Source organism: Bubalus bubalis, chromosome 19, assembly GCF_019923935.1.
Source record: "Bubalus bubalis isolate 160015118507 breed Murrah chromosome 19, NDDB_SH_1, whole genome shotgun sequence".
NCBI lineage: Eukaryota > Metazoa > Chordata > Mammalia > Artiodactyla > Bovidae > Bubalus > Bubalus bubalis.
This window is the reverse complement of record NC_059175.1, coordinates 25,287,364-25,305,411: the sequence shown is the minus strand read 5'-3', so window position 1 is coordinate 25,305,411 and position 18,048 is coordinate 25,287,364. Positions and strand designations below refer to the sequence as shown.

The 18,048-nt window shown below is 37.0% G+C and overlaps 1 protein-coding gene across 1 annotated transcript in view; it reads left to right on the top strand.

The window, feature by feature from the left end:
- The window catches only part of NDUFS4 (NADH:ubiquinone oxidoreductase subunit S4), a 115,955-nt gene that overhangs the window by 86,989 nt on the left and 10,918 nt on the right, over positions 1-18,048 (top strand). The window contains exons 3-4 of the mRNA XM_006058300.3: positions 6,120-6,292; positions 9,026-9,099. Of these exons, the coding sequence (XP_006058362.1) occupies positions 6,120-6,292; positions 9,026-9,099 (247 nt within the window). The remainder of the gene's footprint in view (positions 1-6,119; positions 6,293-9,025; positions 9,100-18,048) is intronic.

The following is an 18,048-nucleotide window of genomic DNA, read 5'->3' as shown; positions in this document are numbered from 1 at the left end:
GGTGCATGGACTTCAGTAGCTGCAGAACATGGGCTCAGTAGCTGTGGCTTGCAGGTCTTAGAGCACAAGCTCAGTAGTTGTGGCCCACAGGCTCAGTTGCTCCTCAACATGTGGAGTATTCCCAGACCAGGGATCAAACCCATGTCCCTTGCATCAGCAGGCTGATTCTTATCTCACTATACCACTAGGGAAGTCCAAATATATGAATATATTTTTAAATTTTTTCTGTAATTTTTTTATAATGTTTTAACAGTAACTTCTTAAAATCATAACTATCCTGAAAGAATCATCTTCTGTCTCCTTCTGCAGTTAGAAAAAGTAACTGAAGAAGGAGATAGATACTTCTGCCTTTAAAACCAAATGCAGTCTCTCTTTTATTTGACCCCATGGCATTTATCACATTTTACTTTGTATCCTGACTTAATCCTTCCAAACATTACTATGAGGTATGTTTTGTAGTACCTGGATGGGGGGCTCTTACCACACAGCTTACAGGATCTTACTTCCCTGACTAGGAATTGAACCTGTGCTCTCGGCAGTGAAAGCATGGAGTCCTAACCACTGAAATGCCAGGGAATTCTCTGTAGTACATTTTTTGAAGGAGGAAGCTGAAGGAATTTAAGTAACTTGTCAATATTGCACAGGTAGCAAATGGTGGGGCTTGGGTTCCTTGAGATTTATCTGAGTCTTAATTAATACTGTATTTTACAGTAATGATTATTTAGTGATCCCCCCTCCTTCTTATGGGTGCATAGATTATAGACTTTTTAAGTTCAGGAATAAAGTCTTATTTTTATTTTGACACATACAAAAATGGAATATCCAGCCTTTAAGAAGAAAACTAGGCTTTTCTCTAGACTTGAAGCAACTTAATTGACTTTAATTACAAAATCTTTTGTTGTATTTTATTTACTAACTTATATTATCCCATCCCAAGAAGATGGGAATTTTTTTGCATCTCACCAACAACCTCCCATTACTTGTTCACTCTGTCTTTTTAAAAAAGTCAGATAGTAATTTTCATGAGAATAGAGATCATGTCTTTACCTCTGAGCATTGTGTCTAGGTTCTAATACCTAGTAGGCACTAAAAATACATGTGACATTTTTTTATTGCCCAGGCACTTTACATACATTATTTAGTCCTCATTTTACCTTGTTTAATTGATCCTTATACATAATATTTTAGGAGAAATCTATTAATTTGCCCAACAAAAGCGGGATTCTAACCCAGTTTTGACTCAGCCCTTTGCTTACAGCCATTCCTGTACCCTAACGTGCTCAGAAGGATCTAGGAGTAATGAAAATAGTTTGAGAATGAGACATAAATGTCCCTAATTCTTAAGATTTTTTTAAAATCATTGTATGATTAGGTGTATCATTTGCTTGAGCTATTGTTAGTTTTGTAACAACATTCCATTTAAAATTGAACTTTTGGTTTCCTGATGTGTGCCAAGTCTCTTCAGTCATGTTTGACTCTGCGACCCCATGAACTGTAGCCCGGCAGGCTCCTCTGTCCATAGGATTCTCCAGGCAAGAATACTGGAGTGGGTTGCCACTTCCTTCTCCAGGGCATCTTCCCGACTCAGGGATTGAACCTGTGTTTCTTATGGCTTCTGCATTGGCAGGCAAGTTCTTTATCACTAGCACCACCACCCAGGTTTGGTTTCATGTTAGCTTTGCTCGATATGCAAGATAAAATGGATGATATGTTTCAACCCTTGTTTCATTACCTTGTTAGACTCCTACATCAATGTCTTGCTTTAACAAACAAAAATTGTTTCTACTGGCACACTTCTCGTTTATAGCTTTGATTGTATCTTGATTTTTAGAAGTGTTTCAAGTTCTTCCATGATAAATACATATGGTTATGCTATCTGCCAAATCTATTATTTTTCAAACTAGTATTTATTTAGTATAGTGTCCTTCATTATTTATTAGACCACTTAATGAGTTTCTTGTATTAAGTATCTGTAGACTACTTGAAAGGAAGTTTTTATTATAGATCCAGGATTGTTTTCAACATCTTTCATTGTTGAAGTAGAATATAAACAGAATCATCAAATTTAGATGGATTTTAGTCCTAAAACAAACACATAATTGGTAACTAATAGCCTGCAGTAGAACAAGTTTCTGTAAACAGTGTTTGTACTTAATGTTCCAATATGTACTCTATTAAAACTTTTCAACATTGATCCACAAATAACATACAGTGTAGTGAACTTATTACCAAAAAGCCTGTTAAGAATTTTGACTCCTCTGGGTATACTGGGAGATCTATCAGAAATTCATCCAACGTGGTGAAAGCGTTTTTCATTAATTTCTCTTTATGACAGGTGTAAAGTATTAAGGTTAAGTGGGTGGGGCAACCGGAAGTAATTACTAAGGCCAGTGGCATTTTTGTGGTTTAATAAAGGCAGAAGCTAATTATTCAGTTTTTATTTAAGTGAAATGGTGCCAAAAAGGAGGTTCCTGCAGAGCAGCTGCACTCCTTCAGTGTTACCCTAATTTACCAAAGACACAACTGTCACAAACAAAACTTTTAAACTTGATATATAGCCACAAAAGTAAGGAGGCTTTTGTTTGGAGTGCATGCAGAAGAACTCCTTTATACAAATCAACCGGCAGATGACAGACAATGATGAAAATTTGATTCTTTGAAGTCATAATAGTCATTGAAATGTGTGAAATTCTGGTATTGAAAAGAGAGCGGCCAGCAAGACTCTAAATCCTGGGTGGTTGCAAGAAGCTTGCTGGGAGGTTTTTCTGCATTTTGACACCAACTTCCCATTGCTTGTTCCCTGCTTCCTTTGTTTAAAAAAAAGTTGAATTCACACAAGATAAATGGGGACAGTTGATAACCGAATCATACAGTTTTTATATGGAAAACTAATATTTTATAATGGAAATTGGCATTTGAAAGAATAAAGTTCATTTACATATACTGGCATATACTTTCTTAATGATTTTTTAAATTCCTCTTCAATTTAAACTAGACTTGTGAAATGGAGAGTCAGTGTATCAGCTCTTATAAATTTAAAATTGTGAAAAAGATCATACTAAAAGAGTAGAACTTTGAAATTATGATATGCTTGTAGCAAAGTAGCAAATTTTTAAATCTATGAATCATGATTAGGTAACTAGTTACTATTTCTTAAATAGCATATTGTACACAAGTTTGTATTTATGAAACTTTATGAAGATATTTAGTAATGTAAACATAGGTGTCATGCTTGATCCAATTGTTAAAAATTAAAAAGTTTTAAAATTCAGTAAGTGCATATATTATGTATAGAGTTACTTGTTTCATTAGAATTTATAAATACTAACTGGTGAGTCTTGAGATTATTCAGGTGCCAACTTGCAGCCTTCTCCTATCTTATGTGTTTTAACTTTTTTGTAGACATAGAAAATCTATGAATTATTATTTATAAATAACCTATTTTACCAATGAAATGAGAAATCTGTGAAAGGCAACACTGACATCTTTTATGTTTTTGAAAAATAATCACATATGATCCATACTGCAGTAGAAAAGTGGAAATCTAAAAACAGTATCATTAAAATAGAAATCTAAAGAGTATCATTAGTTCAGTATAGTTTCAGTAGTCTTCAGATGATTGATTTATTTTCAAAAGTTGAGTCACAGATAGGTCAGTGAGAACTTTGAGGAAAAGCAAAGCATTGAAGACACGTAAAACGTTCATAGTGCCTCATAGTTCTTTTCAAGTATTACATTGTTTTAATGGAATCTTGGAATGGGAGCTTTAGCCCATTGAAATGTGGCTTAAAGGACATGTTCTGTCACTTGCTGAAGCTGTGTGGATGAAATGATAACAATAGAGTGTTGTGATGCGTTTTAAAAGTGTGAGAAATCAGTTTGTCTAGACTGTGTGTGTGCCTACAAGGACTAGGAATTTTAGAGCTTCTGTGCCCTTTAGGTGTCAAGTATGTGAGAGATGCCAAGCCTTTTTATTCTGTCTTTGGCAGCAGTTCAACTCTCCAGTACCTTACATGTCTTCTGCTGGCAAAGGGCTTCTATGTCAGAACAACTTGGACTTCAAAATTCAGAAACTCATTTGTTTGAATGCCAGTTTTATTTGGAGAAGATACCAAATAATTGCCATAATTTGAGAAGGCACGGAAGCACCTGCAGCTAGGAGCTTAGCAACTTTTGTAGCCACTGATTTTAAAGTGGTTTTCCATCCTTAAAAAATCATGCTGTGCCTTTCTGCTTTGATAGTACAAATCAAGAAATATTCTTTCCATTTTACTAAAGCTTTATTGGTTTTTAAATTACTTTGGCATATGCATACAATATAGACATTTATTAAGAAAAAGTAAGTCTGTTTCCTGAAGTGGTATTAAGAGATTAATATGCTGTCTTTTCTGTAAGTCTTAATTAAAAGAATAGCCAACTTATAGCTTCAGCTTTTATGAGCTCAGCTTAGAATGGAGGTCTTGCTATGGAATCTGACAATGATGCCTCATCCCATAATTTTGTAATATACTTACTGTTCGTTTATACTTTGCTTCAGCTATAACTAGATTTTTTTTAATGTGAAAATATATAATATTAAATACTAAGTTAATGTGAAAGATTACCAACACTGTAGTGAATTCAAAGGGGGAAATAAACATTAAGGACTTTCCAGGAGCTGAATTTCTTTCAAGCTCTTGAGTAGAGGAATATTCTTTAGAAAGTTATTGAATGTAATAATAACCTGAAATTACTTTTCTTTGAGGATGAACTTGACAATCTGTAATAACTTGACATATTGATGCCTTTAACAATTATGTATCAGTTGTATTCGTTTAGCTTTTATTTTATTCTATAAACTTTAAAAACGTAGGCATATACTAGATGTACATTTTTGTGTAAATATTTATATGGATCATTTTTATAGTTTCTCCAAATAGACCAACTATGACAAAGTAACCACACCTAATTATTGGTACAGGTGAGAAGGTATAGTTGTCAGCTAAAATAACTTTAAGGAATTGTTTCTCTAATCTGTGGGTAGAAAGTTTAGTTGAGTCAGATATACATTTAGTTTTTTCCCAGTATATATTGCAACTAAGAACTCCTAGTATTTCTTTGGTCTAAAGCATTGATTAGAGTGGAACTACAAATAAACATGAAATTAAAATTAACAAAATGTGCTAAGTTTTCTAGTTTTCACAATTTTGATACAATCATTTACATGTTTAACCTGTTGTTTTTAACCAGTTTTTTAAAGTTTACCTTAGTAAGGAACCATAATTTTAAAATGCTTTATGAGCATAATATAGTTGACCGTAATATGATTTTACATTGCTAGAATGAAGTATTTTACCATTACTAAATGGAGACTTAAACTCTAAATTACTTTGTTGTTTTGTGTCCTGATTGCTACTACAGTTTGAATATATTTAATCAGGGAGTCAAAATTGTATTTATTCATCAGTTGACCTTTTGTTATTGGATAGAAATGTAGAAAAAGAGAGTCAAGTTATCATTGTTTTCCTCTAACATTTCTGCAAAAATTGTGCAGATTTTTTTATCTTTGCAGAATAAGTTTGACACCTATTTGATATCCTTTTCTCTTCAGTAGGTTTCATTAAAGAGAGATAAATCAAAAGGGTAATTAAAGTTGTTAATTGATTTTAATTGTTTACAAAAAGGGTCAGGCCTTTCTCTGAAGAGAATGCCTTGTAAGCAGCATAACACAGAAACCACTGGCAATAGATATTTTTTTCTATTTAAAATTTAGTCACTTTTTATATTTGTTTACTTTTAATATCCCTTTACATTCTTTCTCTGCTAATTATACCAGCTCATGAAATCAGAGTCTACTCAGTATAGGCTTTTCTGCCAGCAGATGCTACAAAAATTACCAGTACCTTGTTGTACAAAATGGGCCTAAATTTTTTTATGAGCCCTTTCCCACTGCACCCTAACATTCGCCCAATATATCTTTTCCAAATATCAAAATAGTAGTTTACATGGTAAAATAACAAAGAAGTAAAATAAAGCTTAAATAATTATACATAAGTATGTATTGTAAGATACAGAAAGCAACAAAAATGCATTAGGGTGTAAGTGGGCTGTTAGCAACACATTTGCTTGTTTTTCTGTAGGATATTACTACTTTAACTGGTGTTCCAGAAGAGCATATCAAAACTAGAAAAGCCAGGATCTTTGTTCCTGCTCGCAATAACATGCAGTCTGGAGTAAACAACACAAAGAAATGGAAGATGGAGTTTGATACCAGAGAGAGATGGGAAAATCCTTTGATGGGTTGGGCGTCAACGTGAGTATTTTGGTTTGATTTGAATACTATTTTCGGCTCTTTTTCTGTGTAGATTTTCCTTTTAAATGCACTGATTTTCAGGCTCTTTTGTATACAGGATGCCTTATGACAATACTTTTTGAGACAGTTTTGCATAGATATCACCATGTTTAATGGTATAGACATATACATTCCACATAGGTAACATATATATAAGTATTTATATAAGTGTGGCCCAGCAAAATATATTGTAAGAACAATTTTTTTCAGAGTACTATTTATTGGATAAAAATGGCTGACATTGTGAGCACTCTTAACATGGTCCCTAAGCTGTAGATATTAGTTTAAAATATACTGTGAATAGTGTTAATATGAGAAGGAAATGGCAACCCACTCCAGTGTTCTTGCCTGGAGAATCCCAGGGATGGGGGAGCCTGGTGGGCTGCCATCTATGGGGTCGCACAGAGTCGGACACGACTGAAGCAACTTAGTAGTAGTAGTGTTAATAATTTAATGACAGTTATTTTTAAAGTAAAGTTTCTTTATAGTTTTTGTTTATTAGAAGAGATTATATGAGTTTAGAAATTTTGATAATTCATTGTTAGTGTATAGAAATGCAATAGATTTTTGTATATTAATCTTGTATCCTGTAACTTTACCAGATTCAGCTCTTACAGTTTTCTGGTGGTATCTTGAGGATTTTCTATAGATGGTGTCATGTCATCTGCAAACAGTGACAGCTTTTCCTTTTCAATTTGAATTCCTTTTATTCCTTCTTTCAGTCTGATTGCTGTAACTAGGAATTTCAGTACTATGTTGAATACAAGTGATGAGTGCTGGTGTCAGCCTCCTGTGTGTTGGCTGGATCCTGATATGGCAGGCTGTGGGGCCGCAGTAGTCCTGGGATTGATGACCACCTGCTGGTGGAAGGGTCTGGTCATGGAGCATATTGAGGCTAATTCCTCCCACCCCTCCCAACTGTTGCATGAAGCCAAGTCTCATGGCCTCTTGCTTCAGGGCCCAGGGGTTCTAGAGCTGGTGTCTAACCACTGGTGGGTAGGGCCAAGGGGTTCTGGGCCTAGTGATGGTTCACTGCTCGGCAGAGGTAAATTGTGGGACCTCTGCCTCCAGAACCCCGGTAGTCCTTGAGCTGGTGTGTTGGCCCACTGACTGTGATGTCTGCAGTGTCTCAGAGCTGGTTTTGTCCAGCTGGTTGGCAGGGCCAGGGCCCACGGGGTGTTGGCTAGTGTTGCCAGGTGAGTTGGGTTCTCTGTGGCAGGCTAAGGGTCTGCTGGGGTCTTTAGCTGCAGGGCCGTCTGGTGGACAAGGCTGTTGTTTCCTGGGGCAGCCCATGGGCTCAGGAGTTCTTAAGGCAGCCTGCCTTCTGGTGGGTAGAGCTGTGTTCCCATCCTGCTAATGGCTTAGCCTGAGATGTCTCAGGAATGGTGCTTACAACCTCGTCCAGTGGTTAGAAGCTATTGAGAAGATTCCAAAATGGCACCTCATGGTGGAATGAGCTCCCCCAAATGGCTCTTGCCAGTTTTCTACATCCCTGGGCTTCAGTTGTCTCCTGCCTTTCCAGGAGACTCTCAAAGATTAGGAGGTGGGTCTGACCCACGCTTCCTTCAAATTACTGCTTCTGCCCTGGGTCCTGAAATATATGAGATTTCTTGTGAGCCTTTTACGAGATAGTCTCTGTTTCCCACAGCCCTCTGGGTCTCCTGAAACTAAGCCCCATTGGCCTTTAAAGCCAAATGTTCTAGGGGCTTGTCTTCCCAATTCAGGATCCCCAGGCTTGGGAGCTCAATCTGGGGCTTAGACATATTGCTCCTTGGGGAGAACCTCTGCAGTTGTTGAAGAAGGAAATGGCAACCCACTCCACCTGCAGAATCCCATGGACAGGGGAGCCTGGTGGGCTACAGTCCCTGGGGTCTCAAGGAGTCAGACACGACTGAGCGACTGACTTTCTGCAGTTGTACTTACCTCCTGTTTGTGGGTTGCCCAACTTGGTATGGGTCTCTGCCTCCTGTCTCATTGTGGTTCCTTCTTTATACCTTTGATTACAGAAGATCTTTTCTGCTAGATTCTAGGTTTTCTCAGTTGTTGCTGTGTAAACAGTTGTAGTTTTGATGTGTCTGTGAGAAGAGGTGAGCTCAGGGTCTTCACAATTTTGGCCAAGCTCCTTCTAATTACGATGAATTTATAAGGTATGTTTAAAGAATAAAACAAACCTAAGAGGATTCTCATTCATTTTCTTTTTTTTAAAGCTTAATAAATGATTTTTATTAGAGACTAAAGATTGCTGAATGTCTTTGTCATTTTAAAGTTTTTAATTTGACTTGTTAGAAAATTGCCCTAATTTAACACTGCTGCTGCTGCTAAGTCACTTCAGTCGTGTCTGACTCTGTGCGACCCCAGAGACGGCAGCCCACCAGGCTCCGCCGTCCCTGGGATTCTCCAGGCAAGAACACTGGAGTGGGTTGCCATTTCCTTCTCCAATGCGTGAAAGTGAAGTCACTCAGCCATGTCCGACTCTTAGCGACCCCATGGACTGCAGCCCATGTAATCCCATGCAATTCCAGTCCATGGGATTTTCCAGGCAAGAGTACTGGAGTGGGTTGCCATTGCCTTCTCTGTAATTTATCACAGAAAAACATATTCAGATAGTTAACAGTTTTAAAGAAATTATTCAAAATAAGTAATTTTCAGTCACAGGTTAATGTTAAATCCTGGGAAAAAAATTGTTTCTTACAGGGCTGATCCCTTATCCAACCTGGTTCTGACTTTTAGTACTAAAGAAGATGCAATTGCCTTTGCAGAAAAAAATGGTAAGTGTGATTTGCTTTTGTTTTGACAAGCAAGATGTGATTTTATGTTCTTAACAAATCAGTGTATCTAGTCCAATGGTTTTAGGTTTTCTTTTTACACCATGAGAACATACCCCTCCAAAAAATAAAAAATCTGAAAAATAAATGCACATGTAACATGTGAAAGTCAAACTGCTCTAAATTTGAAGTCGAGGCTTGGAATAAAACTACTTGTCTAACTTCTATCTTATTTATGAATGCCTCTGCAAAATCACTAACATTAAGTTTAAAACATTAAATATCTCATAAGGTAACCTATTCCAGTTTTGACATCTTGTTTATTATTTTCTTACTTTGAAACAAAATCTCATGTCTGTTACTCTACCTAATAGCTTTTCAATTATTACAAATTGGTTATCATGTTTCCTCTAAAATGTCATGTGAACATAAATGTCTATGTTTACCACTTCTATTGATATGTTGGTTCTGTAATTACATGAATACAACCTAAGAGTATATTAGTAGCTACCTAAAACTCAACCTATGTTAGTTTTTCTTTCAACAGAAACACAGAATAGAATGTCTTTTTTCCCCCCTCATTTTTCTGCTGTTGGTAGTGAAAGGAGGCTTTGGAGGCAGATCATGATGAATTCTAATCCTTATTATGCCACTCAGAGCTACATGATTTTGGATTAATTTCATCATGGACTTAATGTTTCTTCATTGTTCAAATAATGTTACTTATCTAAAGGTGCAGTTAGGCAAGTACTTGAAACATAATGGGCTTCCCAGGTGGCGCAGTGATAAAGAATCCGCCTGCCAGTGCAAGAGGTGTAAGAGACTTAGGCTCAATCCCTGGGTCGGGAAATGGCAACCCACTGCAGTATTCTTGCTTGGGAAATTCCATGGACAGAGGAGCCCAGCGGACTACAGTCCATGGGGTTGTAAAGAGTCAGACACGACTGAACACGCACACACACACAACTGGCCATTTGGAAACTATTGGTCCTTTCCCTTACCTCCTTACATCTGTTATTTCTTGTTTCTCTCAGGTTTAAATGCAATACTGTGCATTTGTACCTGATGCATTCTATTGTTCTAGTTGATCAAATTGAATTTGAATCTAATTCAGCTGTCTATTTGAATGAGATCATGTCCATTTAAGTATGTTATTACTATAAGGCAATATAAGTGTAAAAGATTATTAGTGTTTTTTCAATATATTTGACATAAATGTAAAAGCGCTATAAAGATTATTATCTGAAATATTTGCTTTTCATCCTAAGTTCACATTATATTATACCTTAAGAATCTGAAGCCAGACTGTCAGATTTGAGTCCATGTCAGATCTCTATTTGTCTGGGTTTGTACAAGGAGAAAATGCAAATACAATGGGAATTGTTGTGAGGATTGAATAAGTTTATAAAAGTAAAGTAGTTAAGACATAGCTAAGTATATAATAGTATTTCAGTTTATCTTATTAGTAGACTTTAAAAATAAAAAATAAAAAAATTTTAAAAAGTACTCTATATTACCAAATTTCCAAATTAAACATATTTGTTCTCAAAGTGATCATAGTCTTTAAAATATTATTTTGATGTAACATTTACATTGCTCTTGTTAAAATTAAACTGTAATGTAGCTCATCAACAACAGTTCTGTTAATGTTTTTCATCTTTGTAGCCTACCATATTTCATGTCTGACACCTCAAATAGTCTATCATGTGCATTTAATGACAGGAAGTCTAATTAAACTCTTAAGCCTGACTACTTCCTGAGTGGGCACAAGGACTGTATGACTGTAGTTGCCATGTGAATTGCAGATACATGAACTAACCACTGCTACTGTTACTAATAAAATCAAGTGCCTTTCTGATCTGATTTCTACTCCCCACACCAGAATGAAAATTGAGGAGCATTACCAAAGTCAACAGACGGTATACGTTGAAAAAGCTTAGAGAATGTTACCGTATAAAACTGTAAGCGAAGTGTGGACCTGGGGACTTACCTGGTGATCGAATAGTTAGGATTTGGCGCTTTCACTGCCATGGCCTGGGTTCCTTCTCTGGTTGGGGAACTGAGATCTCAGAACCATCTGGCGCAGCCTAGATAAAACAACACAAAAAGAGAACCAGTGAATCAGGAATTACCTCTAAGTGCTTGCGTGCTGTCGCTTTAGTCATGACCCTGTGGCCTGTACTGTCAGGCTGCTCTGTCTGGGGCCTCTCCAGGCAAGAAAACTGGAATGGGTCACCATGCTGCCCTCCAGGGGATCTTCCCAACCCAAGAATTGAACTCCCATCTCTTTCATCTCCTGCATTGGCAGGTGGGTTCTTTACCACTAGCATCAACTAGGAAGCCCAAAGGACTTATAAAAGTATGGACAAGGTATAGGAAAACCACAGGACATAGTGGGGCAGTGAGATGGTGTTACCAAACTTATGGAGCAAGACCTAGAGAGAGCTGCATGGGAAGGATCGTGTGTTAGGATGAAGTATGATTTACAGGGAGAGAACAAACTGACCGGAAAACCTAGGTTATCTATTGTGCCCAGGCTTCTGGGTTCATGGGATTCTCCAGGCAAGCATACTGGAGTGAGTTGCCCTTTCCTACTCCAGGGGATCCTCCCAACCCAGGGACTGAACTTGTCTCCTGCATTGGCAGGTGAATTTTTGACTGTGGTGCCACCTGAGAAGCCCTGACAACCTTTAAGGTAGTAGGTATTCTGTTGATCTTATTCACTGCTTTGTTTCCGATTGTTGTTTAGCCGCTAAGTTGTGTCCAACTCTTTTTGTTTCCAGTGCCTGACACAAAACCTATATAGTGGACACTGGCTACCTGGTCAAATTATTGCCTTTCTAAAATATTTTCCCTACTCAGGAATTTGAAGGCACTTTCATCTCCTAGGGAAGAAGTTATTTCTCATTCTTCACTTATTTAACATTTAGTATTATATATCTTGGCTCCTTGGTGGCCCGGTGGTTAAGAACTCACCTTCCAATGCAGGAGACACAAGTTCAATCCCTGTGATAACTTTGCAGCTCTAACAGTAAAAGTAAATAGTAATAGTTGTAATAGAGACAATATGGCCCCCATAGTCTAAAAATATTTTGTATTTGGCCATTTACAGTAAATATTTATTGACCTCTGGTCTAAACAATTATGTATTCCGTCAATACTGAGACCCTTTCTCCTCTGACGTTTTTGTTAATCTGAAATACTGTTTATTCAAACACTTCAAAAGGCCTATGCTTAATATATTCCTCAGCTGATAATTCAAGTTCTTCACAATATAAGCACTAACTTATCACTCAAATAGTAACCTGTCACTCAAACAGTAACCTAACTTGATCTTACTGTGCCTCAGCATTTCTTCTTGCCCTTATCTCTGCTTTAGTTTCTTCCTTCTGCAATCTCTTCCTCGTTCTGTTCCCTTTCTCCTCTTTTTCCCTGCCTACAAACTCCAGCCTATTCTTCAGAATACATTTTAAATGTTACCTCCTCCCTGATCGTTTTTATTTCCCTTTCCAACCTCCAAATAGATGTGCTGTCTCTTCCTTTTAGCTTCCACATTGATTTATTCCTTTTTTATAACTCTTCTACTGTGGTATTGTATTTTATTTTTTTTGTTGCATTCAGTCATACATATGTTGAGCACCCTGTCATATGCCAACACTCCTGGCTTCGGTTCTGGGGATTATTCTTTAAATAAGAATAAATAGTCCTCTTACTCAAACTATAATACTTTATTTGCTGAATTACAAGCACCTCCCTGGTGGCTCTGGGTGGTGGCTCAGACGATAAAGAATCTGCCTGCAGCGCAGGAGACCCAGCTTTGATCCCTGGGTAGGTAAGATGATCTGGAGAAGGGAATGGCTACCCACTCCAGTATTCGTGCCTGGAGAATGCCATCGATAGAGAAGGTTGGCAGGCTACAGCCCATGGGGTCGCAGAGTGCCAAATGATTGAGTGACTAACACTTTGACTTTTTTCACTTTCACCAGGGAAACCACCCAGTCATCTATATGCTCAATAAAAATTGGTAAATTCGAACAGTACATTTAGTGATGCTGTAAATTACTCTCCAGGTCATGTTTTAAACTTTTCCTTAAATCATTTTAAATTTATTTGGCTACTTGTTCTTTCTTTTAGAAGAACTGTTAACTCCCTACAAGACCAGTGTCTATCACATAGCTCCCAGCTGATAGGGCCCAAGTTTCTAGGTTCCAAGTCCAGTGTTTTTTTCCATGATACTACTAGGCTGCTGTAGATGTTACATCCATCATCTCGATCTTCATGGTCCAGAATGGTAGGCACATGTGGCTGTGTAGCACTTGAAATGTATTTAGTTAGAATTGGGGTGTGCTGTTAAGTGTAAAATAGACACTGGGAGTTTCTGAGAGTATTAAAAAAAAGCATTAAATATCTCTAATAAATTTTATATTGATTACATATTAAAATGATAATATTTAAGATGTGTATTAGGCTAGGAACCTGAATGATTAAAGGCTTACTTAGGAGCAACATTTTAAAAAATGTCTAAAACGAAAAAGTAATTTAAAATTATCTGTCTGGTTCACATTATGTTTCTGTTGGGTAGCACTAACCTAGAATACTTCAAGCTATCTAAGACATATATTACATACATATTCTAGATATATCATTTCTATATATTCTGTAGTGAATATAAGAAATAGGAAAACCTTACCCAACTTTGAAAAGTTACATTACTTGAGAAATGCAGAGTTCCTTGATAGTCCAGTGGTTAGGACTCTGCACGTTCATTGCCAGGGGCCCCGAGTCAGTTCCTGGGTGGGAAACAGAGATCCCACAAGCTGCGTTGCATGGCAAAAAAAAAATAATTTTTTAAAAAAAGAAATGCACTTCTGTTCTTCAGACACTTACTTAGGATCAAGGATAAGTGTAAATTTTTATATTACATACAATAGTGAAATAAAATAGCTAAAAAATCAATGTGTGTGCTTAGTCGCTCAGTTGTGTCCAACTCTTTGTGAACCCATGAACTGTAGCCCACCAGGCTTGTCTGCCCATGGGGATTCTCCAGGCAAGTATGTTGGAGTGGATTGCCATGCCCTTCTCCAGGGGATCTTTCCAACTCAGGGATCATTGCAGGCAGATTCTTTACCATCTGAACCACCAGGGAAGGGCAAAAGATCTACACTATATCACAAAATCCCTGTTAACACTTATTTTCAATTTCTTAAATAAGGCATTATGTAAATCAATATATTTACATAAGAATGCCCTCATGTCTGAGATTAAACGTTTTCTTCTTCCTGCTATTGATGATTTTGCCTCTGGTCTCCCTTCTCACCATACCTCACTTCCTGTGGAAGCCTGGTTCTGTCACCTGCTGAGTGGGATAGAAGAAAGACTGAATGCTCTTCCTTGGCTTCTTTTTCCCCTGCTCACCTCTCACTTCTCCCTCCATTAGCATACACTAAGTTATAAATACCCTTGTGTCTTTTTATCACCACAGCCTCATCTTAAAGATCTCCCTTTGAACTCAGCATATATTCCAGAAGAACTCTTCAAAGATGCTATGTCTTTTTATAAAGAAAGTTTATCTGTGGTTTTTCTCAAATGTTGATGAACCTTACCTTCTTTTTTCTTTGTGTACAGAAAAGACCCACCTTTCTCACTCATGTGGCTTTTGTCTTTTCTTGTAGTAGGCTAGGATCCCTATATTTACATGCTAATGAAACCAGAAATGGTTTTATTCCCTTTCCCTTTTGATCTGGTTTGAAACTTTGTGACTTCCCTTTCCTTTGTCATTTTACCCCTTGTGTTTTTCTCATTGCTGTTAGCTGTAACAACTTACTAAAATTCTCCAATAGAGAAGGGTTTTCTTCAGGAGTAAACAGGATGACAGAGAATAAGCAGTGAAACTGCTATCGTGATGTATTGGAGAGGAAAACCCACGTCCTAAAGTTACAGAAGGTGGAAGCACTGATTCAGGAAAATATAGAGTCAATTTGGGAGTTGCAAACCAGAACTTAGAATTATCTCAGAAGTGGACACCATCAGCAAGGTCTGGATTTCCACCTATCTTTAACCTTCTCATGAGGGTCTCAACCTTACATCCATCTATCGATCTATTAAAAAACAACTTTCAGAAACTAAAATGAACAAAGACAAATTTCAAAACAAAAGTATGTCATCACTCAATATATATAAAATTCTTCATAAAGGATTTATTTTACTCTGTAGGGGAGCAAAATTTTCCACCACAAAATGTTTCTTTGGCATATTAATTAAGCTGATTTTTTTTCCCCCCTAAGAAACTGCAGACTTGGGGGAAACTCTCAAAACAAAGTAGGAGTTCCCCTTTTGTAAGAAGTATTTATATACATAAGGGAAATTTCCATTGGTAAGGGTATCTCTGGGAGTACCTAAAAGAGAAGGATGACTTTAGAAACTCTTATCAATTGAGAAGGAAGTGATTTAAATCTGCCTAATAATTTCACCCTTGTTTACTGTTCTTGTTCCTGGTAATCTCACAGAATTGACTCCCTATCCTTAGTGTTCTCTTTTGTTTTTAGCTAAGGATAGTATTGGATAGTATTTTAGAAGAGGGCTTTGGCAATTTTGGTGAATTACTTAGTTCTCCTAGGTCTCTTCCATGTATTTGGAGAAGGCAAAAATAAAAATCAGCCTCTTGGTGAAAGTGAAAGAGGAGAATGAAAAAGTTGGCTTAAAACTCAACCTTCAAAAAATGAAGATCATGGCACCCAGTCCCATCACTTCATGGCATATAGACGGGGAAACAGTGGAAACACTGACTTTATTTTCTTGGGCTCCAAAATCACTGCAGATGGTGACTGCAGCCAAGCTACAACCAACCTAGACAGCATATTAAAAAGCAGAGACATTACTTTGCCAACAAAGGTCTGTCTAGTCAAAGCTATGGTTTTTCTAGTAGACTTGTGTGGATGTGAGAGTTGGACCATAAAGAAATCTGAACACCAAAGAACTGATGCTTTTGAACTGTGGTGTTGGAGAAGACTCTTGAGAGTTGCTTGGACTGCAGGGAGATCCAACCAGTCCATCCTAAAGGAAATCAATCCTGAATATTCATTGGAAGGAGTGATGCTGAAGCTGAAACTCCAATACTTTGGCCACCTGATGATGCGAAGAACTGACCCATTTGAAAAGACCCTGATGCTGGGAAAGATTGAAGGCGGGAGGAGAAGCAGACGACAGAGGATGAGATGGCTGGATGACATTACCGACTCAATGGACATGAGTTTGAGCAAGCTGTGGGAGTTGGTGATGGACAGGGAAGCCTGGCGTGCTGCAGTCCATGGGGTTGCAAAGAGTCAGAGACGACTGAGCAACTGAACTGAACTTCCATGTATAACATTAGATAAATTTCAAAAGTGAAATATGATTGGGAGTTCATAACAAGAATAATGCAACTTAAAGACATTCCAACAAGTGTTACAAAATATCTGTACTCAATTTGTTAATAAGCTTATTTTCAAAGAAGATAGCAAATGTTCACCTAATTTATAAAAATAAACATACTCTTTACAGAGGAAAAAATTTTTTACAGTAATCCTGAGACATAATATACCATGAATATACCATATTAAGAAGATACCAAAAAAAAAAAATCAAGTTAAAAGATTCAGTTATTCTAGGGTAGGTCCTGTATGTCTATATATTAATAAGCCTCCATAAATATGTAATATGAATTTCTAGTTGACATATACTAGCCTAGAAGATACAAGAAGTGAACTAAAGATGCAACCAAGTTAATATTTTTTTTAAATAACTGAAATTCTGAAAGATAACCTATACTTTTTCTGATATCAGGCACCAGAGCTCAGATAAATGAAACGTATCATAAACAGTGAAGGTATTGACAAATCTCTAAGCTTAGCATATAGCTTGTAATTTGAGCAATATCATTAACATTTATCCAAACAGAATTAACCTCATGATGGTTAAGCATCTATTCCAAATTGACAGCTCTTCCCATGTAGCTCATCAGTTGTAACACATCAAATAAATCTATTTCTAGCACTTATTTTTACAAAGTTGAAAGAATACATCTTTGAGATTTCCCAAAGGGCCTGTGGAATATCACAAAGTTTTAGTTTTAGGTGCACAGATACTCTGTTTTATTTTACATTTAAGATTTGATTTGGAGGAGGCAAAAATCAAAATTTTTCAAAAGATTTGAACATTTAGGAAACAATAGGATCAGAAGTAGCAGATAAACAGTATTTGACTGCTCAGCTTGGTGATACAATTTACAAACAAAGAACTTAGCCTAACTGTAAAGAACTTTAGCTCTTAGATAAGTTATGAAGTACTTAAAGTCAACACAAGCATATAAAGTTATTCTGGTAAGCCACAGAATCTTTGCAGTCTAGGCAGATTAGACGGAAAGTAGAACCCTTCTTATTGTAAGGTGAAGGCAATAAACAGTAACCTAATGAAACAAGCCCATCAAAATGGAACAAACTTTGGTAAGATTTTAACACATTTCATAGCTTCTCAGATGATGCTGTTAAAGTGTTGCACTCAATATGCCAGCAAATTTGGAAAACTCAGCAGTGGCAATAGGACTGGAAAAGGTCAGTTTTCATTCCAGTTCCAACAAAGGGCAGTGCCAAAGAATGCTCAAACTGCTGCACAATTGTACTCATTTCACCTGCTAGCAAAGTAATACTCAAAGTCCTTCAAGCTAGGCTTCTATAGTACATAACTGAGGACTTCCATGTGTATAAGCTGGATTTAGAAAGGGCAGAGGAACCAAAAATCAAATTGCCAGCATCCATTCCACCCTAGAAAAAGCAAAAGAATTCCAGAAAAAATCTTCTGCTTAATTGACTATGTTAAAGCTTTTGACTGTGTGAATCACAACAAACTGTGGAAAATTCTTAAACAGATGGGAATACCAATCCACCCTAACCTACCTCCTGCGAAACCTGTGTCAAG